Source organism: Mirounga leonina, unplaced genomic scaffold (genome assembly GCF_011800145.1).
Source record: "Mirounga leonina isolate KUSES-001 unplaced genomic scaffold, KU_Mleo_1.0 Mir_129, whole genome shotgun sequence".
In the NCBI taxonomy this organism is placed as follows: domain Eukaryota; kingdom Metazoa; phylum Chordata; class Mammalia; order Carnivora; family Phocidae; genus Mirounga; species Mirounga leonina.
The window spans coordinates 21020305-21047418 of NW_023270323.1; the positions used below are offsets into that span (position 1 = coordinate 21020305).

General features: G+C 43.0%; 1 protein-coding gene across 4 annotated transcripts in view; it reads left to right on the forward strand.

Annotated features, from left to right (window-relative positions):
- NAAA (N-acylethanolamine acid amidase) overlaps nt 1-27114 on the forward strand; it is a 37325-nt gene that overhangs the window by 1699 nt on the left and 8512 nt on the right. For 3 of the 4 annotated variants that reach the window (XM_035004782.1, XM_035004779.1, XM_035004781.1), the window contains exons 3-10: nt 2763-2889; nt 7740-7830; nt 11728-11804; nt 15777-15949; nt 16089-16151; nt 17119-17185; nt 17556-17584; nt 21237-21314. In XM_035004782.1, coding sequence (XP_034860673.1) covers nt 2763-2889; nt 7740-7830; nt 11728-11804; nt 15777-15949; nt 16089-16151; nt 17119-17185; nt 17556-17584; nt 21237-21312 — 703 coding nt within the window. In that variant the 3' untranslated portion in view covers nt 21313-21314. Of the gene's footprint in view, nt 1-2762; nt 2890-7739; nt 7831-11727; nt 11805-15776; nt 15950-16088; nt 16152-17118; nt 17186-17555; nt 17585-21236; nt 21315-21956; nt 22630-27114 lie in introns of those variants that run through there. The other variant, XM_035004778.1, reaches the window with a different exon arrangement.

The window sequence follows — 27114 nt, forward strand, 5'->3', positions numbered from 1 at the left end:
ACATGTTTAATAGCTTTTGGCTGCCAAAAGATATGGGGGGAAAAAGGGTTCTTGGGATAAGGCAGCTTTACTGTCCCCTGGTATCTTCCCTGAACCCCTAGGCAGGATAGGTTAAGAAGCATGGAGTGCCTTCCTCTTTAGGGAAGTGTTTAAAGACACAGATAAGACAAACTTGTTAAATGAACATGCTTTTCAATTGAACCAAGTTAATTTTACCATTCCTCATCTCCTACCCCCATCTTTTTCCTATTCTGACATGTGACTTTCTCAGTTACAAAAAAGAAAAATTTTACTTCCACTTTTTTTTGTTGTTGTTGTTGTTGGAGTCTATGTATGCAAGCAGATTTAAGCAAAAGTTCTAATAAAAACAGTCTAACTTTTGGATTTGATTTAAGGTATGTATTGAATTGCCTGACAACAAAAAGCACCATCAGATGCCATTAGAATTAACAAAGGAGGGGGGGGTGCCTGGGTGGCTCAGTTAGTTAAGCAGAGAAGCTTCTTCCTTCAGCTCAGGTCATGATTCTGGGGTCCTGGGATCAATCCCTGCATGGGCAGGCTCCCTGCTCAATGGGAGCCTGCTTGTCCCTCCTACCCGGCTTGTGCTCTCTCTCGCTATCTCTGTCGCTATCTCTGCCTGTCTCTCTCTCTCAAATAAATAAATAAAATCTTCAAAAAAAAAAAAGGGGGGGCAGCTGGGTGGCTCAGTTGTTGGGCATCTGCCTTCGGCTCAGGTCATGATCCCAGGGTCCTGGGATCGAGCCCCACGTTGGGCTCCCTGCTCCACGGGAAATCTGCTTCTCCCTCTCCCACTCCCCCTGCTTGTGTTCCTTTTCTCGCTGTGTCTCTCTCTGGTCAGATAAAAAAAAAAAAAAAAGAACAAAGGAAATGTTCTGTTCACATTTCTGATGTAGGGCTTTTTGAATCAGAATAATACTAGCTACCCTTTACTGAGCCTCCTGAGTGCCAGGCACTGGGAATGGTTATTACCCGTTGTGTAGAAACCAAGCTTCAGAAGGGAAAACTTGCTGAAAGTCAGGTGCCTGGTGAATGGTCAGAGCTGCTGCTAAAAGCTCCTGTGTCCCCAGCACACTGCAGTACTTCCCCTGAAGCCCACAGCTCCCCTCTTGTTCCCTGAGCTTGTGGGTTACCTCACGCTAAAATATTTGGCTTACGGGGTGCCTGAGTGGCTCAGTCGGTTGGGTGTCTGACTCTTGATCACAGCTCGGGGCTTAATCTCAGGGTCGTGAGTTCAGGCCCCACGTTGGGCTCCATTCTGGGTGTGCAGCCTACTTAAAAAAAAGTACTCAGCTTGACATAGAAATATTGTTGTCTTGCCAGTTTTGAAAAATTCTCTGGGAGAGATTCCACAAACTTTGCTTTAGCCACTTCCAGTGTTTTATCAGCCCCCTCTTTGACATCAACTCTTTGAGGACCAGAAATCCTGGGAAAAATTTAGAACTAACCAAACTTCCTTTTTTAAACAAACAAAAAAATTAAGTAACATTTATTTTCTCCTATTATAAAAGTAATATGTAGTCCCTATAGAAAATTAGCAAATACAGAAAAGAAGAAAAAAAATTAACCACAATTCTGCTACTCAGAAATGACCAACCATCTTTCAGGATACTTCTCCGTTTTGTTTGTATGGATGTATATCTCTTTCCCCAGAATTGGGTATGCTGTCTTTAAGTATTTTTCTATAGAACATTACATATTCTCAGAAGAAACAGACACTTAGATATCTTAACAAACCTCTTCCTCCTTCCCACAAAATACTTCTTTCCAGCTGGGAGTTCTTTTTTTTTTTCTATTTATTTGAGAGAGAGAGAGCATGAGCAGGGCGGAGGAGCAGAAGGAGAGGGAGACACAGACTCCCCGCTGAGCGGGGAGCCCGATGGACCCGGATGAACCCGGACAGACCTGGGTCTCGATCCCAGGACCCTGAGATCATGACCTGAGCTGAAGGCACACACTTAACCGACTGAGCCACCCAGGTGCCCCAGCTGGGAGTTCTTTTAAAAGTTCCTTTTCTCTTACTAGCTCTGTGCAGGGAGCCCTGATGGGGACAGGAAAGTGCCAAGCCCCTAAAGAGTTGACTGTTTTCCCTCAGAGGACAAACTGAAACATTTTGTGGAACAAAATGATTTAGTGCCCTTGTACATGCTCTGAGAAATTCATAAAAGAGAAGTGAGTTTGAACTAACTTTGAATGGTATGTTAAATAGACTACATACTGCCAAGCAGAGGAATAAGCAAAGTTCTGAGGTCTAGCTAAGCCCAGAATGGGTCAGTTTCAGATTTATTTATTTAAAGATTTTATTTGTTTATTTGAGAGAGAGAGCATGAGTGGGGGCAGAATGAGAGGGAGAAGCAGACTCCCCCCTGATCAGGGAGCCTGACGTGGGTTTTGATCCCAGGACCCTGGGACTATGACCTGAGCCAAAGGCAGATGTTTAATGGACTAAGCCACCCAGGAGCCCCTCAGATTTAGATTTAGGATGAAATTCTCTTTCCGTATCTTTTCACTGCCATGTGTGCTAAGGGCAACGGTCTAATAACACCAAATGAACACTGATGAGGTGTGTCTAGCTGTGCTTTTCATCTTGAATTGTGAATCCATATGCTTGTACAAGGATCACCTATCATATGTATCCATTATAAGAATTGTTTTACTTTAAGGATTTGTTTTTTAAATGAAACCTCATTTTCCTTTTTCTTATTTTTCTCATTCATTCATATTGTACTTTTCTATTTTCTCAGATTCTGCACCAGTATTGTGGCTCAAGACTCCAGAGGCCATATTTACCATGGCCGGAATCTGGATTATCCTTTTGGAAATTTCTTACGCAAGTTGACCGTGAATGTGCAGTTCTTAAAGAATGGGCAGGTATAGTTTGTACACTGTAATATTCAGAAATCAGAGAGACTTGCTAACCAAAGTTTGCAATCACTAGGATGGCCTGCTGCTTAAGTGTGTTATCAGTTTAAGGTATAGAAAACATCAAACTCCTAGAAAAACAAAACCACAGAGAGGTTTACGTCCATTAGGCTCGTGGAAAGAAGGGTCATTTATTATTATTGAGCATCTATTTAAAGATGTCAGCCAGTTTTCCTTAGGGAAATAACTATCAATATGATCAGTCGTCCATATCAGCTCTTTCTCAGCTTTCCCGTGTTGAGGCTGCTCCTGGAATAGGGAGGGGTTGCGTGGTGTCATGGCTAGAAACAGCCAACTTTGAGGTCCGACAGTCCTGGGTTTGAATTCTGTTTCTGTCACTTACTTCCTTTGAGAACATGGGAAATTATTTAGACACATTTTGCAGACTACAGCTCAGAGAGGTTAATAATTACTTTATGGAGGTAGTTATAAAGGTTACATGAAGTGATCTCTGCAAAGCATGTAATAAATGCTTGATAAATGGTGGCCAAGTAATAAATGGTCCTTCATTCTATAAGTATGATTGACCCACAGCACTCTCCTAAGTATGATCTTTAAGAAATTATACTTAGGGCGCCTGGGTGGTTCAGTTGGTTAAGCGACTGCCGTCGGCTCAGGTCATGATCCTGGAGTCCCAGGATCGAGTCCCGCATCAGGCTCCCTGCTCGGCAGGGAGTCTACTTCTCCCTCTGACCCTCCCCCTCTCGTGCTCTCTCTCTCTCTCAAATAAATAAATAAAAAATCTTTAAAAAAAGAAATTATACTTAGATCACTTTATTTTCATCATAAAAATACAACCTAATATGTACTGTTTTCACATTTCTGTGTAAACATCTGGAGAGACAGCTTTAATCAATGTTCATTGAGTACACAAAGCATGTTATTGCCATGAAACAACCTGCTAAAGCCAGATTTTGGCTTTGGGGGACACTGTTTAAGGACAAGGACTATATTTCGTATGTTGTTTGCATTTAGGGGTTGAGTCACAAATACTACAAACTCATTTATTAAATACTTGGTCATCTGCTTTTACAAACAAAAACTTTTTCTCATAAAAATGAAAACAATACAGAAATACATAAAGTGAAAGTTTCTCATTTTTCCATTTCATTCCTTTACTTCGCCACTGTTAACAATTTGGTTTATAGCTGAAGAACTACTTCAAAAATGGTTTTAAGTGGTAACAATGACAGAATATACATGCATACTAAATTCCTAAAGGAAATCTGCTAAAATGTTAGCAGTTATTACTGGATGATGGGACAATAATTACTTTAATTGACTACTTTATGCTTTTCTCCATTACCTACAATAAGCAGAAATTCTTCTAAGTAGACAAAGGAATAAATGCGGTAAAAATAAATTATTTCAACGGTTCTCTCTAGAACTCATCCTTTAAAAAAAAAAAAAAGATTGTATTTATTTGAGAGAGAGAACAAACAGTGGGGAGGGACAGAGGGGGAGAGAGAGAGAGAGAAGTAGACTCCATGCTGAGCAGGAAGCCCGATGCAGGACTCGATTCCAGGACCTGGAGATCATGACGTGAGCTGAAGGCAGATGCTTAACTAGCTGAGACACCCAGGCACCCCTAGACCTCACCCCAAATGTTGATGCTTCTTTTGTTCCTGTGTGTCCTGGAGCGCCCATGAGAAATAGTCTGCTGGTATGGCTTGACTCTTAGTGCTCAAGTTATTATTACCAAATCTAACGGTGTACACTTGAGTATTGTCTTTATGCTAAGGGCTCATGGCCAAGAAATTGTTTTGCTAAATTAAGAACAGGTTATGTACAAAATAATTAATCTCTTGAATATTGTTCATAATTTTAAAAATATTTTCACATACCATTCTTCATTAGATCCTCACCACAGCCCTTTGAGCAGCATAAATCAACATTTTCATCCTCATTTTCCATGTGAGCAGGGGAGGCCTTACACAGAGGACGTGTCCCCAGCTCACACTGGGAAGAAGTGGCAGAGGCAGGACCAAAGCCCAATGGCTTTCTTCCCCCCAAACTCAGACCATGTTTTAGAGTTTCTTGCTACAGCTAAGGGACTGTTTATGTTAACTGACTTGGCAGAAACAATGGAAAGCACGGGCATTTAGAAATAAAGACAGTTTTTCAGAGCCACAAGATAAAGGAGTTTGCAAATTATACCCCAGAATCATTTATAATTATGTGTTATCATATCTTGGAAACTACAACGTGATTTTTATTTTCAAACTTTAATTTGCTCTGCCTTTCAAGAGTGACCCTAATATGAGCGTCAGTGTGTCATATGAATGAAGTGACAGTATGATTATTTTTTTTCTTCATATAGTTACATTTTGTAAAGGCTTTAGCAGCGAGGGAGAATTATGCCCATTTTACTGCTGTGAATGGAAGTGGGTAGAATTCACAGACAGCCCTCAATGAGGGGCGCCTGGGTGACTCAGTCGCTAAGCGTCTGCCTTCGGCTCAGGTCACGATCCCTGGGATCGAGCCCACATCGGGCTCCCTGCTCAGTGGGAAGCCTGCTTCTCCCTCTCCCACTTCTCCTGCTTGTGTTCCCTCTCTTGCTGTATCTCTCTCTGTCAAATAAATAAATAAAATCTTTATTAAAAAAAAAAAGAAAAGAAAGCCCTCAATGAGCTGGGAAAAGGTCATTAAAAAACTAAGGCCACTGCATTTTTTCTTTGTAATTTATTTATTTATTTATTTATTTATTTTTTTTTTTTTTTAAAGATTTTATTTATTTATTTGAGAGAGAGAGAATGAGAGAGAGCACATGAGAGGGGGGAGGGGCAGAGGGAGAAGCAGACTCCCCGCCGAGCAGGGAGCCCGATGCGGGACTCGATCCAGGGACTCCAGGATCATGACCTGAGCCGAAGGCAGTCGCTCAACCAACTGAGCCACCCAGGCGCCCTTCTTTGTAATTTAGCTACCTTAAATTATTTTTACAACCAGATGAGGTAGAAATAAATGATGAAAAAGATTACAGACTTTAGATTCAGCTTTTTTTTTTAGGTCTTCTATAAATGACTTTTATTTATTTTTTATTAACATATAATGTATTATTTGTTTCAGGGGTACAAGTCTGTGATTCATCAATCTTACATAATTCACAGCGCTCACTATAGCACATACCCTCCCCATTGTCTATCACCCAGCCACCCCATCCCTCCCACCCCCCACCATTCCAGTAACCCTCAGTTTGTTTTCTGAGATTGTCTCTTATTGTTTGTCTCCCTCTCTAGTTTCGTCTTGTTTCATTCCCCCCCCCCATGATCCTCTGTCTTGTTTCTCAAATTCCTCATATCAGTGAGATCATATAATTGTCTTTCTCTGATTGACTTATTTCTCAGCCTTTTTTTTTTTAAGATTATTTATTTATTTATTTGGGACAGCATGGGGGGAAGAGAGAGTGTGCGCGCAGTGCACAAGCAGGGGAAGACGCAGAGGGAGAGGGAGAAGCAGGCTCTCCACAAAGCAGGGAGCCCAACGTGGGGCTCAATCCCAGGACCCGGAGATCACGACCTGAGCCAAAGGCAGATGCTTAACTGACTGAGCCACCCAGGTGCCCTTAAAATTCAGCTTTCTAAGGAAAAATATTAACCCAGGCCTATTTGTTTCTCAAAATAAAAAATACTGGTTAACCTTTATTGAACAGGCATTCTAAGTATCTCTTTAAAGAAATGAAATCTGGTATCTGCAGTAACTGCTAGAGTGTTATTTTTCTCCTCATAGTCCTATAGTGGTATCTTGCAACCATTGGAGCTTGTTACCTTAATTTAAAGTGGAAGTGATCCCTATAACTCATGGGATAGCCATGAGGATTACATGAGAGATACATGTAAAATAGTTTTTTAATATTTAAAATTTAAATATGATTATGACTGGCAAACAATCTCACTTATTTCCTCTTATCTCACAGAGCTTATAAGATGCATGACTTATGATCAAGTCAACACAAGTTTTTAATCGGAGCCCATTTGCTATTTCTAGGATGGAGTTTCTCAATCTTTTTTTTTTTTAAAGATTTTATTTATTTATTTGACAGAGAGAGACACAGCGAGAGAGGGAACACAAGTAGGGGGAGTGGGAGAGGGAGAAGCAGGCTTCCCGCGGAGCAGGGAGCCCGATGCGGGGCTCGATCCCAGGACCCTGGGATCATGACCTGAGCCGAAGGCAGACGCTTAACCGACTGAGCCACCCAGGCGCCCCTGGAGTTTCTCAATCTTTTTAGGGCATGATCCCCTTTGGTGAAGCCTATGATCCCTTCTCAGAATGTTTTATAATACACAAAATAAAATGTATGGATTACAAAGAAAACCAGTTATGTTGGAATATAGCCATTTCAATGTTATACTTTTTCTCAACACATTAAATAGTAAATTTTAGCTGTGCATCTAATAACTCACATAATGATAATTATGAGTGGTGTTTCAGGATATGTAATTATACCACGTCAAGGTAGGTATGATAGCGTTATATATGTGGAAATACCTGCTGTGTCTGTGGTGGCAGAATCATAGGCCCTGCTGTGAGCACAGGATTTGTTTCGTGCATCCATTACTAAAGAAGTGAAATTTCAGTTAGAAATGAGTGAAAATAAAGATGTACCTTTTTTCCCATGCAAGATCACAGACCCACTGATTTCTATCCATGGAACCCCCAGGTTAAACCTTCCAGAAGGCTATTTAAGAGTTTTTATTATGTTGGAACTTAAAAGAAAAAAAAATCCATGAGGGGGACAAAACAGAGGATTTCAATATATGTTTGGTGGGAATGGCAAAATGATACCTATCTCTTGATTTCAGGTTGCATTCACAGGAACCACGTTTATTGGCTATGTAGGATTATGGACTGGTCAGAGTCCATACAAGTTTACAGTTTCTGGCAATGAACGAGGTAATCAAAACACATTCCCGAGCATTTTTAGCCATATTCCTGGTCAGTTCTATTCAGGTACTTCATTTGCTCCCCCAACTGAACATATAGATGAATCCCGACTACACTACGTAGCAAGGACTTCCAGCCTAGTCGGGGGCGATGGGCAGTGTGCATATAAGCAATGAAGATGATTTCAGGTAGTGATGAGTGCTACAGAGAACGTGAAACGGGGTGCCTGGGTGCTGCAGTCGGTGAAGCATCTGACTCTCAGTTTCAGCTCAGGTCATCATCTCTGGGAACTGAGATCAAGCCCCGCAATGGGCTCTGCACTCAGTGTGGAGTCTGCTTCAGATTCTCTCTCCCCTCCCTCTGCCCCTCCTGCTTGTGTTCTCTCTCTCTCAAATAAATAAATAAATAAATAAATAAATATTTTAAAAGAGAGAGAGAAAGCAAAACAGGAAGATGTGATAGAGAACAGAGGAGGGGGTGGGGCGGTTACTGCGGGTTCCGTAATCCCGGAGCCAGGTCTGCAGAAGCTGGGGGAACTCTAGAAACGAAACAATCCTGGCAGATTCTAGAAACAAAAGATGGTAGTGTGGTTATACCATGGGGGACTGGCATTAGAGGTGGAGAGGAAGACTGAGGAGTTTGGATTTTAAGTGTGATGGAAGCCCTAGGAGGGTTTTAGGCCAGGAAGTGAATCACTTTGGCGGCTACCTAGAAATTGGATCGTGTGGGGGTAACCATGGAAGCAGAAGACTGTTAGCAAGCTCTTGCAGTCATGTACAGGCTGTGTGATGGCTTCCTACAAGCAACAGCTATAAAGCACTCCACAGCTTCCTGGGCACTTTCTGGTCAGTTTTCTCAGTAGACCTTCTCGACGGTCCTGTTAGACAGGCAGGGCTGATAGTATCGACCCCACTCATGATGCAGAGGAGGAAGCTGAGGCTGGGAGGTGAAGTGGAAAGGTAGTTCTCAGACTGGCCTCCCAGGTCCTGGCCCAGTTGCTCTGTTGGTTATACGACCCCGCTGCCGTTCCCCAGGTCTCAGGGACATCAGTCAGTTCCACAGAGCGTGGGAAACCCAGAGGTCCTCCAACGCTTGTCTCTGTCCTCAGGAACTTGCAGCTGAGCTAAGAAGAAAGACTTAAAGTTTAGGGTTGGTCATTGGACGAACCCGATTGACTTCACGTTGCTATTTCCTTTGGTTAGGTCTGTTCTTACCTTTTTACATAAGGCTTTAACAGGAGGCTGCTGGCTGAGTATGTTATCAGCGTCCAGTAGTCAGTTCTTTATCCTAATGGGTTTCTTCAGCATTTTCTCAAAAGTCAGCTATGAGCAAGACTGATTTCTCTCTCTCTCTCTCTTTTTTTTTAAGATTTCTTTATTTTAGAGAGAGAAAGAGAGAGCAGGGGACAGGGGCAGAGGAAGAGAGAGAATCCTCAAGCAGACTCCACATTGAGTGAGGAGCTGGACGCGGGGCTTGATCTCAAGACCCTGAGATCATGAGCTGAGCCGAAATCAAGAGTCGGCTGCGTAACCGACTGAGCCCCCCAGGTACCCCATTGTGAGACTGATTCTCAACCAATGGTACTCAGACCACAGATGACAGTTACTAAGGTTTTACACAGAATGTCTGTAAACAAGTGTATATTTAAAGGGTGGGTTTTGTTTCCATCATCTTGTGACTCAAACTGTTTAACAACTGATTAGTAGAACCTAAGGTATTTGCAGTTTAAAAATAACTGAGTTCTTCCGTGACATGCACATTTAACTGAATACTGTCAAACTGCCTTTTTAATACTTACTTTATCCTTATTTTAATGAAAACTAGCTCTATTTTAGTCTGCTAAGATGGAGTTAAAATGCCTGAACAATAAGGTAAGATATCTCTGCTAATAGAGATAAGATATTCAGTTAACTTTCTGGACAATATGGAGAATGCCAACAGGGCCTCTGACACCCCCCTCCCCGGAAAAGGTAGGGATATGAGGGGGACCAATAAGTGGCGTAGAGTTTGGGGAGGCTTAACAAACCACCCGGCAGGTAAGATCTCAGACTCGAGAGCCAGCCTGCCCGGTGTCTGTGTGGGGCTGTCACCTGCTTGCTCGGCAGCCGCCACCGCGGTGTTAACCCTGTGCTTGTCTCCTCACCTGGAAAGCAGGGGATGAGGATGAACTGCTTCATGGATGTGACGCTCCCAGAGCGGTGCCTGGCACAGAGTAGGGGCATGGAGCACTTACTTGTCATGGTCCCATCTCTGGGCCTGACCTCTGAGCCCCAGATTGGAATACCCAGCCACCTTCTCGGCCTCTCCACGTTGATGGCCGCTAGCAGCCTCACCCTTGGCATGCTTATGCAGAGCTCTTGCTTTTTTCTTTTCCCCTCTTCTTGCCCTCACTCTCCCCCGCCCCAAACCTGTTCCTCTCCTGGTTTTTCCGTGTCTCAGGATACGGCACTTCTTTCCGCTGCACTGATTGTACCAGGAGAATTTTTTGACCGGTCATTCCTTGGGTCAGTTTTCACCATGCAAACCGGGCTGTCCCTGACCATCCTGTCCACCTGCACCGCTCGGCTAGCTGCCGTCATACCTGTGCTGCTGGAGTAGCATCTCATCTGGCATCACGGCTTCTCACCCTCCTCTAATTCTTTCTCTTCCCGGCAGCCGGCCTGCCCAGGTTGGTCCCCTGTTTAAAACCTGCACTGAATTTCCGTTCCATTCCTAACGACTCCAGAGTCCTGACTGACCTCAGAACTCTTTGTGGCCACCTCCTGCACCTCATTTTATGCCTGTCTCCTTCTCCCTCGCTCCACGGGCACCAGCATCTTTCTTTTTCTGACACCTACCAAGCTTGTCCCTGCCTTAGGGCCCTGACACCCACGCCTTCTGTCTGGAATGTTCTGCCCATCTTAGCTCAAATGTCTACAACTCATTGAGGCTACCCTGAACATTCCTCTCAAAAAGAACCCTCCCTCATTACTCACGATTACATTATTCTGTCTTATTTTCTTTATTACAGTTACCAAAATTCTGTGTGCTTCATGGCACCCTAATTACTTCTGTTTGCTGTTAAATTCCAAGGGACTGGACCAGATCACAGTATGGCACATAGTAGATGCTCAGTGCTTATGTCTTGAATGAAACTATTTCTTTGGAAATAAATCCCCAACAAAGACTTTTTTAAGATGTTAAAAAAAAATAATTTTGGAGAATGACTGTAAAGTTGTATTTAAAAAAAAAAAAAATGTGAGCCCAAATCAAACTTAAAGTTCTGAAAGGTATATTCTCTGTAGTCTTCCTAATCCTTATTGAGCCAATTCTGTTGATAGCTACATAATTCTGCTTTGCCTGGGATGATTAATCAAATTATTTCCTTTCACATAATTATCATTGCTTCTAGGCACAAAAGATTATGTATATGTAAAATATGTATACAGAAAATTCATGTATACACACACACAGAATATTTCCAAATCCCTAGAAATTTGTATATATATATAAATTACATTTTTCTATGGGTGCCATGAAATTTGAGCTTTATCTTTGAAAACTGGATGCCAGTAAAATCACTCTTTTTTTTTATTTATTTTATTTTATTTTTTTAAAGATTTTATTTATTTGAGAGAGAGAGAGCACATGAGAGGGGGGAGGGTCAGAGGGAGAAGCAGACCCCCTGCTGAGCAAGGAGCCCGATATGGGACTCAATCCCGGGACTCCAGGATCATGACCTGAGCCGAAGGCAGTCGCTTAACCAACTGAGCCACCCAGGCGCCCGTAAAATCACTCTTCATCCACCAACTTTTCTCTCCCATCAGCTTGTACTATGGGAAAGAAATAAGATATAAGGAATTTTAAAATGTGGAACTGGGGCAACAATTCGTATTTATGCTTATTGTTTCTTCCTCAACTCGGCAGACAAAGGCTGGTGGTGGGAGAATGTGATCGCTGCCCTTTTCCAGAGACACTATCCAATCAGCTGGCTTATCCGCACTGTGAGTACTCTTACTATTGAGCCCCGCACACCCTAACTTCATCTTCTGTGGGTTCATGTTGTAATGCTCTGTGTCATTTAACAATGTTATCTTTCATGTAAGAAGCTCCTAAAAAGGATAGGCATCTAAGGGTTTGCAAAATGCATATCAGCCTTTGTGATAATAAGTATCAAAGATAAACAGAGCTGGACACTAGTTAAAGGAGTAGTTATAAATTATAAATTTCTAGTTATAAAATAAGTCATGGGCATGTCATGTACAGCATGGTGATTATAGTTAATAATACTATATGGCATAAGTGAAAGTTGTTAAGAGTAGATCTTAAAAGTTTTCATACAAGAAAAGAATTTTTTTGTAACTGTGGATGGTGACAAATGTTAACTAGACTTATTGTGGTGATCATTTTGCAATATATGCAAATATTGAACCCTTGCATTGTACACCTGAAACTAATATAATGTTACATGTCAGTCATACCTCAATAAAAAGAAATCAGTGGTAGGGACAGATTAATCAGTAGTGTACTCTTGTAGTAGGGAAGAATGTCCAAGGTGAACTGAACCCAACTTTGATTTGTACAGAGGTGACCAGGTGTTTTAAAGGGAGTATTGAGGGAGTAGAGAGGGATGTCTCTCTAGAGAGGGAGACGTGAAAATTTACAGAAAGTGTAAAAGAGGGGTTGTCCATGTCAAACGTATCTGGGGTTGCTAACTGGTGCTCATCCAAGTTAGCCTTCTACCCTCCTGCAGAGACTGGAAAACAGGGGCCCTATCTTTAAGCGCTGGCTGGAACAAACAGTAAATTCTTTGGGCAGCCTTATTTTCTCAGGCAGGCACTAGAAGAAGGGCTAGGGCCACCTTAGGGATGTAGCCTTGAGCTGTGAGAAACTCTGTTATGTTTGTTCATGTCCTTATAGGCCAAGATTAAGGCCTTATCAAGGAGAGGGCTCAGAGGAGCCTAGCCAAAGATTGGTTAAGGAGAGAATCTTTGTTACAGGCTACAGTTTTAGCCTATAGCCTAATCTTGATAACTGATTGAGATTAGAGATAACAGTATGCTTTTTCTGCAGATAAAAATGTACCCTCCTTTTAGAATCTCCATTTGCAAATATCAGAATTAGCAAAACAAAGGCATTAGAAAGTAGTTCTGCACGCAACAAAAAAAAAGTTTACTTTACATGACCTGTTAGATAGACAGCAGAGTTCCAGGCCTCATATAAATTCTAATTTGTAATTTGACCACATTTGGTGCAGGATTTGGCCCTGCCCAGCTTTAACCTTTTTGGCCCTTCTTCGACTAGCTCTAAATGATCTTAGTCCCTGTGGACTTGGAGTTCTCCTCAACCTCTAACCTGGGTATTTCCTGAAGATGTTGACAAACTGTGTATCCTTCATATCTTTTATTTTTTTAAACATTTTTTTTTTAAGATTTTATTTATTTATTTTACAGAGAGAGAGCGAGCAAGCATAAGCAGGGGGAGCTGCAGAGGGAGAGGGAGAAGCAGGCTCTCCGCTGAGCAGGGAGCCCGATGTGGGGCTTGATCCCAGGACTCTGGGATCATAACCTGAGCCGAAGGCAGCCGCTTAACTGACTGAGCCACCCAGGTGCCCCATATACTTCATATCTTTTTAAGATGACCTCTAAAACTTTTTTTTTTTTAAGATTTTATTTTTAAGTAATCCCTGCCCCAACATGGGGCTCGAACTTACAACCATGAGATCAAGTGTCCCATGCTCTACCAACTGGGCCAGCCAGGTGCCCCTAAAACTTTTCATCATAAGATGAAAGTGTATTTCGAATATTGCCATTTAAAAATGAAACTAGAATTTAGATCTGTCTGGTGGACTCTTAACAGCAAAATGATTTTTAAATGTTTTAGATAAAATTTACATACAGTGACATGCACAGATCTTAAGGGTTTAGTTCAGTGTGTCTTGGCAGTTGTACACACTCATTTATCCACCCATGTAAGCACCAACAAAACAAGATACAGAACATTTCCAAGTCCCTGGAAATTTCCCTCCTGTTCCCTTCCTGACAATTCCTCACCTCTGACACCCTCCTCCACTGAAACCACTCTTTGACCTCTGTCACCACAGACAAGTTTGCCTTTCTAGAATATGTATAAATGAAATCCTAGAGTACAGACTCTCTCTTTCACTCTGCCCGGTGCTTTTCTAATTCATCCATGTTGTTTGTATCACTTGCTCATTCATTTTTATTACTGAAGAATATTCAGTTGTATGAATATGCCACAATTTTCCTATTGATAGACATTGGGTTGTTTCCAGTCTTGGGCCATTAGGAATAAGCCTGCTATAGAAATCTTTGTACAAGGCTTTTAGTCAACATGTATGTCCATTTCAGTTGAGTAAGTGCTTAAGAGTGGAATTGCTGGGTCATAAGGTAGGTGTATATTTAATTGAGGTATAATGCCATACAATTCACATGCCATACCATTCATCTATTTAAATTATACAACTCCCTGGTTTTAGTATAGTCAGAGTTGTGCAACCATATCTACAATCAATTTTAGAACCCCTTCATAGGTTCTAAAAAGAACCTATGAAAGAACCTAAAAAGAAATCCCGTACCCATGAGCAGTCACCATCTATTTCCCTCACTTCCTGAGCCAGAGAGATAAGGTGCATGTCCCACCCTGACTCTGCCACCTGAATGAAGCAAGTCATCACCACCTTCAGTATTCCTTACTGATGTTCTTTGGCTTTTTTCTCATAGGATTCTGTTAGAGGCAACGAATTATTTGATAGTTGTTGCAGGATGGTGTAGGCGACATAAAACAGTGTTCCATGACTCCTATTGCCTCCCTTTATAATTTTGCTGAGTTCAGAACCAACCAATTCAACCCTAAATACCTCACCCCCTAACAGTAAGATGTATACAGGAGAGGAAGGCCCACAAAGCCCCGCCCCGGTTTGACGGTGTATGGCGCTGAATGATGGCACCTTTGCAGACGCTAATATTTTGAATTGTTCTTTTGTTTGACTTTACCCCCACCCCTGACACTGTGCCTCAGCAGTATTCAGGATGGGTGAGCAGAAAACGTACTTTCCAAGAGTGATTTTGAAGATGCAGGTGGGAAGGGCATGCTCTTCCCCAGGATGTTCTTGAGCAGATCAGCTTGAGCAAGGAGCACCTATGGAAGCTGAAGATACGGAAAGCGATCCCCTTAACTGTCCATGCCACAGACCTTTGGAAGTCTTCATGAGCCCCCGGGGGTATCCGAACACCCTGCTCACTGCTCGGATGTAGTATGCTGTCTTCCACCTCCAAGCCTTTGCTGAACAATTCCATTGAGCCAGAACTGTCTTCCCCAGCCCCACGCCCAACCCCACAACCACCACTTTCACCAGCCTGACTTCCCTTTGTCCCTTTGGCCTCAGCTTGTGTGATACCTCCCCGGGATGCTTCCTTGATGCCCTGGGTGAGGGTGGGTCCCCTGCTATGGCTTTTATAGCAACTGCTTCTCCATGGTGACACTCCATACATTGTGTCACCACTGCCCGTTGACTTCTGTGTCATTCTTGGAAATTTGGAGTGAACAGGTTAGGTCAGTCATATTCACTGTTCTGTCTCCACACCAGCACAGTGCCTAACATGGAGTAGGTCTTCAGGAAGGACCTGTTGAAAGAACAGATGAATGAGGAAACATGGGGAGTCCTTTGTGAAGTGACCTGCCTAGAAAGCACGTGGCCCATGGTTGGTGAGCCAGGCCTAGAACTTGTCAACAGTTCTTTCCTTTTGTGAGAAAAGTCCGGCTGCTGTCGGCTCCCCACTGAGGTTTCTTCCACCTCGGGAGCTCTGATGACAGGAGGATGAGGTCAGAGCAGTTTGAGATGGCAACCATGGCTTACTCTGTCAGGAGAATGTGCTTTGGCCCATTTGTCCATCAGTTGGTATGGATAACTGCCGTGGGTGATGATGCTAATGCAGGTTTGTCTTTTTGTTCAGACCCTGAGTGAGTCGGACAACTTTGAAGCATCTGTGTATAAACTGGCCAAGACTCCCCTCATTGCTGATGTTTATTATATTGTTGGCGGTACGTCCCCCTGGGAGGGAGTGGTCATCACGAGGAACAGAAATGGCCCAGCAGACATTTGGCCTCTAGATCCTTTAAATGGAGCGTGAGTAGAATTAAGATTCTGGTCATTTTGTATCAATAGTGTTTTTCAACTGGTGAAACTAGAGGTTTTTGTATATTTTTCTTCTTTAGCTATGTGCCACATGACCTTGGGTAAGACCAGACGATGTGCTCTGTTATAGGTGGTTCCGGGTGGAGACAAATTACGACCACTGGAAGCCAGCACCTAAGAAAGATGACCGAAGGTCGGCCTCTATACCCCGTCCAGTTTGCAGCATGCTCTTGGGGTCAGGAGGATGTGCCCTTTTAATGAGAGAGACCCAGAGAGGACTAGAGGCGCTACCCTCTTCCAGAAAACGTACCTGGGGCCCCTCACCAATGTCTTGGCCGGGATGGGAGAGTGGAGTGTGTAGTGGAGTGTGTGGGAGGAGGGCTCTTGGCAGTTGGTTGGGTGTTAGAGGGTAAGGCTGGCCCTGGTCTCAGGGTCAGGAGCCCTATATTCCACCACTAGCTCTGCTAATGACTCACTGCGTGGCCCCTTGAGCCTCTGTTTACTCAACTAAGGGTAGAACAAGAATCATGGTTTTCTATGTAAGACTTTTTGGGAAGGAAAACATTTCTCTTAAATAAATAAATAAACAAACCAGTTAGGGGCTTTCTTCGGCCCTTCTAATTTTTTTTTTTTTTTAAGATTTTATCTATTTATTTGACAGAGACAGAGAGAGCACAAGCAGGGGGAGCAGCAGAGGGAGAACAGGCTCCCCGCTGAGCAGGGAGCCCAATGCAGGGCTCGATCCCAGGACCCTGGGATCATGACCTGAGCCGAAGGTAGACGCTTAACCGACTGAGCCACCCAGGCGCCCCTGGCCCTTCTAATTTTGCACATTTTATAAGTCCATGCATCCCCAAACAGCAGGTTGTTAGGTATTTCCTCCTGGCTTTACTGCCCCACGTGTTTGGTGGCAAATATTTAATTTCATAGCAATACATTTTCACCTGCCCAACTTCCTGGAGCAGATGGTGCCTGTGGGCTTGACTGTTGAATTAATTTTACCATGGTGGTCTGAGACTGGGCAAGAAGCATGTTTGGGGGCCGGAATCTGCTTTGGTGAAAGGGAGATAAGGCAGCTGGGCCTTGTACGGAGGCTCCCAGTAGGAGAGCTGATGGCATTTCCTGAAGTGCCAAGTAATCTTTGACGCTTCTCCTTCCAGAACACCTGCCATCAAAGCCCTTAATGCCACGGGCCAGGCAAACCTCAGCCTGGAGACGCTCTTCCAGGTAACTTACCGTGCCGTGATGTCCAGCTCTTACCCAGGACGTTTGCTGTCTTTGTTAATCGTGATAAAAAAAAAAAAAAAAGAATCTCCTCCGAAATCTCTGAACTCAGGCAAATGTGGTAGAAGACAGTGTTGGAGTCAGAGTTTCACCCAGTTGAAAACCTTTCTAAAAAGTCCGATGATATTTTGTCAACTTGTTTCAGTATATGTTCATTGTTTAAAAGGAGAAAGGATTCAAAATACAGACAAAAATCCTGTATTCTATTAAGTCTTCAGGCTAGAGTGTTAGGTAGTTTTATTCTTCCTATAGATATTCTACATATTTCTTCTACCTTTTAATAGTCTTTGTAATATGATTTTTTCCTTTGCAGGTTTTGTCTGTGTTTCCGGTGTGTAACAAGTAAGTGACATGTTAAACGCATCTGTTCATACATCACCCCAGAATGGAGGACTCACTCCCATACTCTCTGGCTCAGCAGGGTTCTGGGGGCCCCTACAGGTCAGGCTTTCTGGGTGCTGTGGGTACAGCAGTGAACCAAACCGAGTCTCTGCTCTCAGGGGGCCAGCATTCTGCTGGTGGGGCATAGGGAGGAGGCGGGGAGGAGCACATAAACAAATATATCATAAGTCAGGTGAGAAGTCCATGAAGAAAAACAAAGGTAAGGAGGATAGAGTGATCCAGAAGAAGGAGGGCAGTGATGTGTTCATCCTAAATCAGTCTGGTATTGGGTCCACTTGCCCTGGTTATGAGCGCCTTAATCTCACTCTGTTAGAACTAAACTTTAGACACCACTGGCTTCCTTTTAACTTCCTGGGACGTTCTGCTACCACCATGCTCCGTCTACAGATAATTCAGCATCGAAGCTGTTGTTTCTTTTTTAGCCTGTACCCTTGATAGGAGCATTGTGTGAGCAGCGGCTTCTCAGCTCTGCAGCCCACATCATCCTCTGATGTGAACCCCTGGGCGGAAGCTATTCCTGTCACAGGAAGCTCTTAATTAAACCTGAGAGGCAGCCACAGGACTTGCCCCAGAAACTCTGAAGGTCCCCCTGTCAAGACCAGCAGCCTGCCCTTCATTGTCCCCTCAAGGTGGTGCTTCATTGCCTGGCACCTAGGATTAGCTCCTTAGGGGCACAGACACCTTCTTTTGCTTAGTGCAGTGGGGCTTAATTTAATGAAATGAAAGAGGAGGCATCTGCAAGTCAAAGCAGTTTTATCTCCTTTTACTTCAGTAAATTCCCAAACGCAGCATTTCCTACCTTCTCATGTTCTTGTATCTGCTTTCTCCAAGGCAAGAATATCAAAATGGTCCTCTTCAGGAAATAGCCTAATACAGACAAAACCTATAAAGTGATTTTGAGTTTCAAATACCCAACTGATTTTTCTTTTTCTTTGAAATGATCCTCTTTTACACAAACACAAAATAGTTTTCCTATGGCCTCTGGAATAGCTTTTGTATACAGGTACTTTAAGATTCCTTAGCTATTAAGATATTTTCAAAACTGGTGGTATCCTTTTCATTTTGTACCATGATAGGAACATATCTTCAAATTGTCCCTTTGAAAGTTTTTTTCTGTAAGTATGGCCTGATAAAAAGAGTAACACTAAAAAATTTATTCTGTAAGCAATATTCTAACAGCCAATACAGAAAAACAAATTAGTCAGTACTTTGCCACTCTAACAAATGAGCTGTTTGGGTAACAAATGATACCCAATGTTATGCTGGTAAACTAGCTCCTTGGGTGGGGGGTGGGTGTGCAGGATGAGGGGAACCCAAAAAACAAAGACACCTCCCCCTTCAATTGTAGCATTTATTGACTTCCATGCTTAAAGACTCCCAGCTGGCCTATTTCAAGCTTACGATTGATTCCTGCATGGCTAACAGTTGGCTCTCACCAGCCTATAGGAGCCGTTTCCACCACACAACACAAATGACTGTATCCTTTCCAGTTGGGCACAATTTTGCCCTTCCAATATTCATTTTAAAAATAGGGATGTTCTTTTTTTGTGTGTTCTTTTAGTTTTTAAAATAATTATATAAATGATTATATCTTTTTAAAAATTAGTATTAAAATAAAATAGTTGTTATATATTTTTAAAGATTTTATTTATTTAAGAGAGAGAAAGCATGAGCAGAGGGGAGGGGCAGAGGGAGAGGGAGAAGCAGACTCCCTGCTGAGCAGGAGCCCCTCAGGGCTGGAGTCCAGGACCCTGAGATAAGGACCTGAGCCAAAGACTGATGCTTAACTGACTAAGCCACCCAGGCACCCCAAGAGTTGATATATTTTTTAAAAGCATTGCCCATGCTGTCAACAGCCCTTATAATTTTAAATAGGTACACCATAGCCAATTGAATATATTGTATAGTTGAGTTAAGCATTCTCCAGTTGTTAGTTTTTCCTCTATTAAAACTCTGAAATAAACATATTTGTAATGCCCCCCCAACCCCCCCTACTTTTGGATTAATTTCCCTGGCTGAATTCCCAGAAGTAGGGTTACTGAGTTAAAGGCTATGAATGTTTAAATGGCATATGAAATGTTTTGTTGAAATAGAATTGTTAGAAATTGTAGTTAACCAAGTAATACTTTTCTCTGTTGTGTAATTGAAAACCCAAAAGGAACTGCATTTATTTTTTTTAAGATTTATTTATTTATTTTAGAGAGAGGGAGAGTGCACGAGTGGTGGTGGGGGGGGGGTGTTGCAGAGGGAGAGAGACAGAGGGGAAGCAGCCTCCCCTGATGAGCTGGGCTGGATCCTAGGACCCTGGGATCTTGACCTGAGCTGAAGTCAAGAATCTGAAGCAAGAAACTGATGCTCAACCGCTCAACAGACTGAGCCACCTAGGTGCCCCGAGGAACTGCATTTAAAGGGTATTCACCGCTGAGCCAGAATTAACATAGATCCCTGACTCTCAGGCCCTTTCCTTGTAATGATCCCTGGCAACCAAGGCTGTTCACTGTGAGAAAGTTCAGAAAGAAATCTCCATAGAAACAGTTAGCTCAATGCTGCCCCCTTGTGCTGTGCTGCAAAATTACACTATCCTGCGATAGAACTCCATCCTCTGATGTGGCTGTAAGCACAGAAAATATTAAAATAGCGATGGAGAATAGAATTATGACCAAAGTAAATAAATAGCTGAAGTCCTTATTCAGGGAATCTCCATTACCCTTGGACGAGCTCTGCATGCACTTATAGCTGTCTTCAGCCAGGTGTACAATTTGGGCCACTAATTCTTCCTAATCCTGAACAACCCAGCTCCAGATGCCTTGAGCATGCATCCCAGCTGGTGTCCTGGACAAGAATTAGATGAAGGGAGTGAGGGGAAGGGGTCCTAGTGTGTGTGTGCATGCATGTGCATGTACTCATGTTGTTCTGGTCTCTTGCTATGCAGTATGTTGAATAAATTACACTGTGCTTTTCATCCTTAGATCTGGGTAAAGGGGCCCCCTGACTTCATCTCTCAGCTTTAGAGGCTCCTCTCTGGCCTTCTTCTAACCCTCCCTTGATATAAGGAATCCACTGGGCCAGGAGCATTTGTTTAGTGAGTCTGGCCCAAGTACCTAGCCTGAAGAGCTCCAAGCTATTTCCGGGGCCTGTGTGATCCACTATCCTGGGCGGTGTTCTCCTGATGGCAGCGTGTAGCCACTATGGACAGCCCATGCCTGGTGGGTGGCCAAGGCATGGCTTTTTCCTGGAGTCGTGCTTAAAGCCCAAATGCAAAGGCTCAGGTGCCCACACACGTGCTACTTGTGGTATAGGGCAGAGCAAGGGGTGAGGCTGACGGATGCCTCTCCCTCATTGCCACAGTGTGAAACTCTGAGGGGTCCGAGAAGTTTTGCATTTGAACAGGCCTTCCGTAGTGTTGTCAAAATAGAAAGGAAGGGCGCCATGTGATCACTTGAATTATAAAGTTTGAACATTTTGACATATATGGGCTTCTATTTGTATTATTTTCCTAGGTCCCAAGGGTGAGGTTGGTATTTTTTTTTTTTCCTCTGTGGAATATTAGAGGCAATGACGTGCATATAAAAATTCCTCTCACTGTTTTCAGCTACACCATTTATACTACAGTAATGAGTGCTGCCAACCCAGAGAAGTACATGACTAGGATCAGAAACCTGGGTTAAAAGTAAGTAAGCAGAAGAGTGGGTTCAACCATGCTATGAAAGTTCTGCTCGTTTGTTGTTATTTGTTCATTTGGGGACATTGGTGGGTGTGTGCTGGTGTTTCCCACAGAGGGTGGTAACATCTTTAACATCTATACATATAGAATATCTTCTGACAGACATCTGGCAAACGGTTGTCATGTGGGTCAGGTTAATGTCACTGTTAGGTATTTATCTTGAATTTGCTGGTATGAGAGCTCATCTTCTCTGCCCAGTGCCCTTCGTCCCTTACTCAGACCCGTTCTCAGGGCAGGGTGTTAACTTCACTGACACAGAGGGGGAAATAACTGGGAAGACTTGCTTGTCCTCAGAATAATAGTGAGGCAGGCCCAGCACCTTGGCAACCTGAGAAAACAGATAATGAAGGCAGAGGACAGCGGCAGAATTTATTTCAGGCATTGGTGAGCCCATCGGTGTGGGGTAGAACATGAGGAAAAAGCAGGCGTCCTTTTTGCTGTGCCTGAAACCAAATCTAGGCAGTTTTCCCTGTTGCCGGGGTCTTATGGAACCTGTCAGCCTGGCCTGATGTTTTGGTCCTTTGCTTATCATGGCAGTGTTAAAAATTGGTGTTTGAATTAAGTACATTTATTTTTCTTCCCTTACAGATGAGGTCTTAAAAATGAAATTCTTGAAGAGCTGTACTTTAAAAAACAAAACAAAAAGAAAGGATTGTATTATTCCAGGAACAACACAGGTTCCTTCCTCATTAAGCTTTTCAGTCTTGTGAAGTGGGGGCAGGAGGATCACTTTGCACTTTGTATTGCCGAAGTGGGTGATAGGCGTCTTGCATTTGCTTCTCTTCCTCGCTTGCCTTGACCCTCTCTCCACTGTCTGTACTGACTTGAACAACTCAAAGATAATTGGTCTCAGAGGTCAAGCCCCTTCTCCCCACAACATGTAGCAATGTTGTCAGACCTCAGCTTATGAAGAAACAAGCTGGCCAGACCTCTTTGTTTATTATGAAGTGCTTCTGGAAGAGTCTGAGAAAAAAAGATTCTTCTAAAAGAAATGGAGAAAAGTAGTTTGAATAGAGCCTGTTTGAGTGTTTGTTAGTCTGAGCTTCGATCATGTGTTTCCGTGGGATGGGATTCTCACTTTGCATAATGTGTCTAATGTTTCTTTATAAAAACTGATGGGCCTCCTTTTTCTAAATAGCTACTTTCTTACAGCTCTTTGAAAGCAATATGAAACCAAATTATTTCTGATTGTCATTTTTCATTAGTTAATAAAATGTTGAAAGAGATGTTGGCAAGGAGAATAAACATTTTTCCCAATACATTTCCTGTTGTCCCTCCATTCTTATCCCCGAAGTTGTGTGGTTCTGAGCAGCTATCCCAAGCAAGCAGCTCTCGTGATGTTGTTTAAATGTCAGGACGCAAAGGAGGGCACAGCTGCGTTGTAGAATTTGATTTTGTTTTTCACATGTACAGGAAAGAAACTTCTCTGAGGATGAAGTAAGAAAAGGCTAAAATGCACAAACAGTGAATCGATGGGATATTCTTGTTTGGTGGACCAGCAAGAACAAAGGAAAATGGGATGCGGGGAGGAGAGTGTGAGCCAGGCACCAGTCACCCCTGCCTCACCATACCCCACCCCTCACTGGTGGCCCAGAATATTCCTGTTTCTTCTTGGACAGTGTTGGATCTACACTGGTTACATTTCCATCATTCAATGTCCTTTTTAAAATCAAACATCAAGGGGCGCCTGGGTGGCTCAGTCGGTTAAGCGTCTGCCTTCAGCTCAGGTCATGATCTCAGGGTCCTGGGATCAAGTCCCAGCATCGGGATCCCTGCTCAGCAGGGAGTCTGCTTCTCCCTCCCACTGCCCCTCCCCCTGCTTATTCTCGCTCCCTCTCTCTCTCTCCTTCTCTCTCTCTGACAAATCAATAAATAAAATCTTTAAAATAAAAAAAATAAAATCAAACACCAAGAGTAGTTTACTCTTGCCAGACATGTTAAACTGTGATGGAGACTAGAAATTTCTACTCATTAGTCACTTCCATTCTTGTTTTCTAGACTACAGATGATCTTTGGATGGAAATTTGGGGAATAACCTAATTTTAACCAGGCAACACGAAGGCATTGAGAACTTTTCAGCAGGAAAGTGATTTAAGTAATCTAAATCTCTGGTTGCTTTTAAGACCTGTGTTCCTTGTGCCGTGTGGTTTCACTGCGATGTGTCTAGATGTAGATTTCTTGTTATTTAGCCTGCTGGGCTTTGTTATGCTCTCCAAACTTCAAATTTATTTCTTTTATTCAAGTTTGGAAAAAGTGCTCAGTTACTTTTCTCTTGCTGTCCTCCATTCTCTTGCGTCTTCTCAGCTGAACTCCCAAGTGTGTATGTTATCACACCTTCTAACCTCTGTCTCAGCCCTTGGGATTTGGGGTGCGTGGGGAGGAGAGGTGGATATCTCTCTCAATGACATATTCCAAGCCATGTCTTTATTTTTTTCTGTAAAATCAGAAATATTTCTTTAGTGAATCTCTTGAGTTTTTAATATCGAGGATAATATTTTATTTATTTATTTATTATTTTTTAAAAGATTTATTTATTTATTTTAGAGAGCATGAGCCAGAGGGGTAGAGAGAGAGGGAGGGAGAATCTCAAGCAGACTCCCTGCTGAGCACAGAGCCTGATGTGGGGCTTGAGGTCACGACCTGAGCTGAAACCAAGAGTAGGACGTTTAACCAACTGAGCTACCCAGGTGTCCCTCTTTATTTATTTTTTAAAAGATTTTATTTTTAAGTAATCTCTGCACCCAGCATGGGGCTCAGACTTACAACCCCAGATCAAGAGTTGCATGCTCTACTGACTGAGCCAGCCAGGTGCCCGTCAAGGATAATATTTTTATTTTAGATGGGCTCTTTGCTATTTATTCAAACTGCTAGGATCTTTATTGGATAGCATCTGTTCCTAGCTTTGGTTTTTGTTGTTGTTGTTGTTGTTAAACTTCTTAGCCCCTACTTATTTTATACTCTGCTTCTAAATTCAGTCATCAAGCCTTCAGGTGTCTAATTTTGCTGTTTGTTTTGCTAACTCTCCCTCATGGAGGTTTCTGTGGTGTTCCATAGTTTTGGATTGTGTTCCTTTGGAAATCCTGAAGGCCGGGGTTGGCGGTACGCCGCCCAGAAAGGATGTGTGTCTGTTAATTTCTCAGCTTGTGGTTTCTTAGAACATTCAGTATGAATTGAAGCCTCAGTTTATATTGTATGAGGGCAAGCCTGTGGTTCCACCTTCACAGAGGAGAGCCAGCCCTTGTGCAGGCTCATGTTCTAACTCTATCTTGTGTGCATCCAAGGCCGTGTCCCTTTATCCCCACCTCCCAATGAAATTGTTGAAGAACCCAAGGGTCTAAGTTCCTGGGACGAGCAAATGTCCTTCAGGCCACCATGCCCCCCGTGCCTGCTTCCCTCCCAAGCTTTTCTTTATTCCCCATCCTCCCTATTTTCCCTTCATCCTCTCTGATGATGTGCTAGCTCAGCTAAGTATTCGGCATTTAAGAAAGATGCTTGTTTTTCCTCTTTAGTTTTGTAGTGGGAATGTTTTTTCAGGGTATTTATCCCTCCAAAGTATCCAGAAATCAAAGAGCTGATGAGCAATTTTTTTTTTTTAAGTTCATTCTGTGTCATTATGAAGAGTGCATTGATGGGCTGATAATGGAAAAGTGAAGATCAGTTAGCTTGATGTTTTAGTAGACCAGCTAAGAAATTAAGATGGATTGCAAGATGTGGAAACAACCTTAATGTTCATGGACCGACGAATGGATAAAGAAAATGTGGTATGGACATACGATGGAATATCACTCAGCCTTTATAAAGGGGGGATCCTGCCATAGGTGTCAGCATGGATGAACCTTGAGGACATGACACCAAGTGAAACAGGCTAGTCACAGAAGGACGAATACCACACATTCCACTTATTTGAGGTTGATGGGGCTCAGGACACACTACCCCAGAATATGGCACATTGGCATATTGAATATTTTAAGCTGAAGGAATTTGGGAGAACAGCAGAAGCAGGAAGCCTGCTCTGACTTCCTCCTCCTAGCCTTTCTTCCTGAAAACAGGTGTCCTAGAGCCCTCCTGCAGAGGTGTCCTCCCTGTACCCAGAGGAATGGAGCATCCTTGTCTCTGAAGACAGTGGGACCCAAAAGAATCCTAACAAACAGTCCTCACTGAGTTTCCCCTGGTTTACTATAATTACCTCATACTCCTTAACCTACCACATGCCTCCATGTCTGCCTTCTCTCATCCAGCATCCCATAAAAATGCACAGATCCATCTCTTTGGGTCTTCATTTCCTTAGGAAGGCCCCCGTGTCATGGAAACTTCAATTGAATAAATTTGTATGTTTTTCTCCTGTTAATCTGTCTTTGTCAGTTCAATTCTCAGACCCAGCTAGGGATCCTAAGAGGGTAGGAAAAAACTTTTTCCTCCTCTACAAAATATCTAAAATAGACTCATAGAAGCCAGAGCTAGGGAGAGGTTCTGCAAGTTAGGCAAGATGAGTAAGTTCTAGATACCTGATGTACAATATTGTGCATATATACTATATTATGGTGTATTTAACAATACTGTATTTTACACCTAAAAATTCATTAAGAAGGTTGAGCTCATGTTAAGCATTCTTATCACAATAAAAATTTTTAAAAGCCAAAAAATAAGTTTAGTAAAAAGTGTTTTTAGAAAATTAACATGGCTTGTCCTACAGTGGTTGTATAGGAGATGGATAGAGTTGATTTTTAAGTTTGTTTTTTTTTTTAAGTGTACAAGTATAAAAATAAATCGCGGTGCCTCAGTGGCTCAGTTGGTTGAGCCTCCCACTCTTGGTTTCGGCTCAGGTCATGATCTCAGGGGTGGGATCGAACCCTGCCTCGTCAGGCTCCACGCTCAGCAGCAGTCTAACTTCCCCTCTCCCTCTCCTTCTGTCCCTCCCACCCGCTCGCAAATAAAGAAAATCCTTAAAAGTTAAATAAATCAGGGGCACCTGGGTGGCTCAGTCAGTTATGCATCTGACTCTTTGTTTGGGCACAGGTCATGATCTCAGGGTCATGAGATCGAGCCCTGCGTCAGGCTCATGCTCAGCGCAGAGTCTGCTTGAGATTCTCTCTCCCTCTGCCCCTCCCTGCACTCATTCTCTCTCTAAAAATAAAAACAAGGGGCTCCTGGGTGGCTCAGTCGTTAAGCGTCTGCCTTCGGCTCAGGTCATGATCCGGGGTCCTGGGATTGAGCCCCGCATTGGGCTCTGGGAACCCTGCTTCTCCCTCTCCCACTACCCCCTGCTTGTGTTCCTGTTCTTGCTATCTCTCTCTCTCTCTCTGTCAAATAAATAAATAAATAAATAAAAGTAAATAAAAATAAAAATCTTTAAATAAATCAATAAATCAAACAGTACATAGTAGTAACCTTTTGCCTGTCTTCCCCACTCATAGATTGCTCTCTCCCCAGTAGCATTCCCTAGAGATAACTGCTATCTGTATTCATGAAGAGTTTTTTTTTTAATGCATATGGGTTTTAAAATGTAGATTTGATTCAACTCTGGTGAGGCTAACAGATCAGGGGCCAGTTGCCATTAGATAGTTTGTTACAGTTCCCAAGAGGAAGGGGGCACAGCAGGTGCCTGCCGGGCCACAGGGAAGAATACCGAGATTGGTCACAGGCAGACAGAGCAGGGAACTGTGTGTAAGTTAAAGAACTTTTGTGGTTTTTGAGGGAAGGAATGTGCTGACATGGGGTGAGCAGGCTAGACAGGTCTAGGATTGGC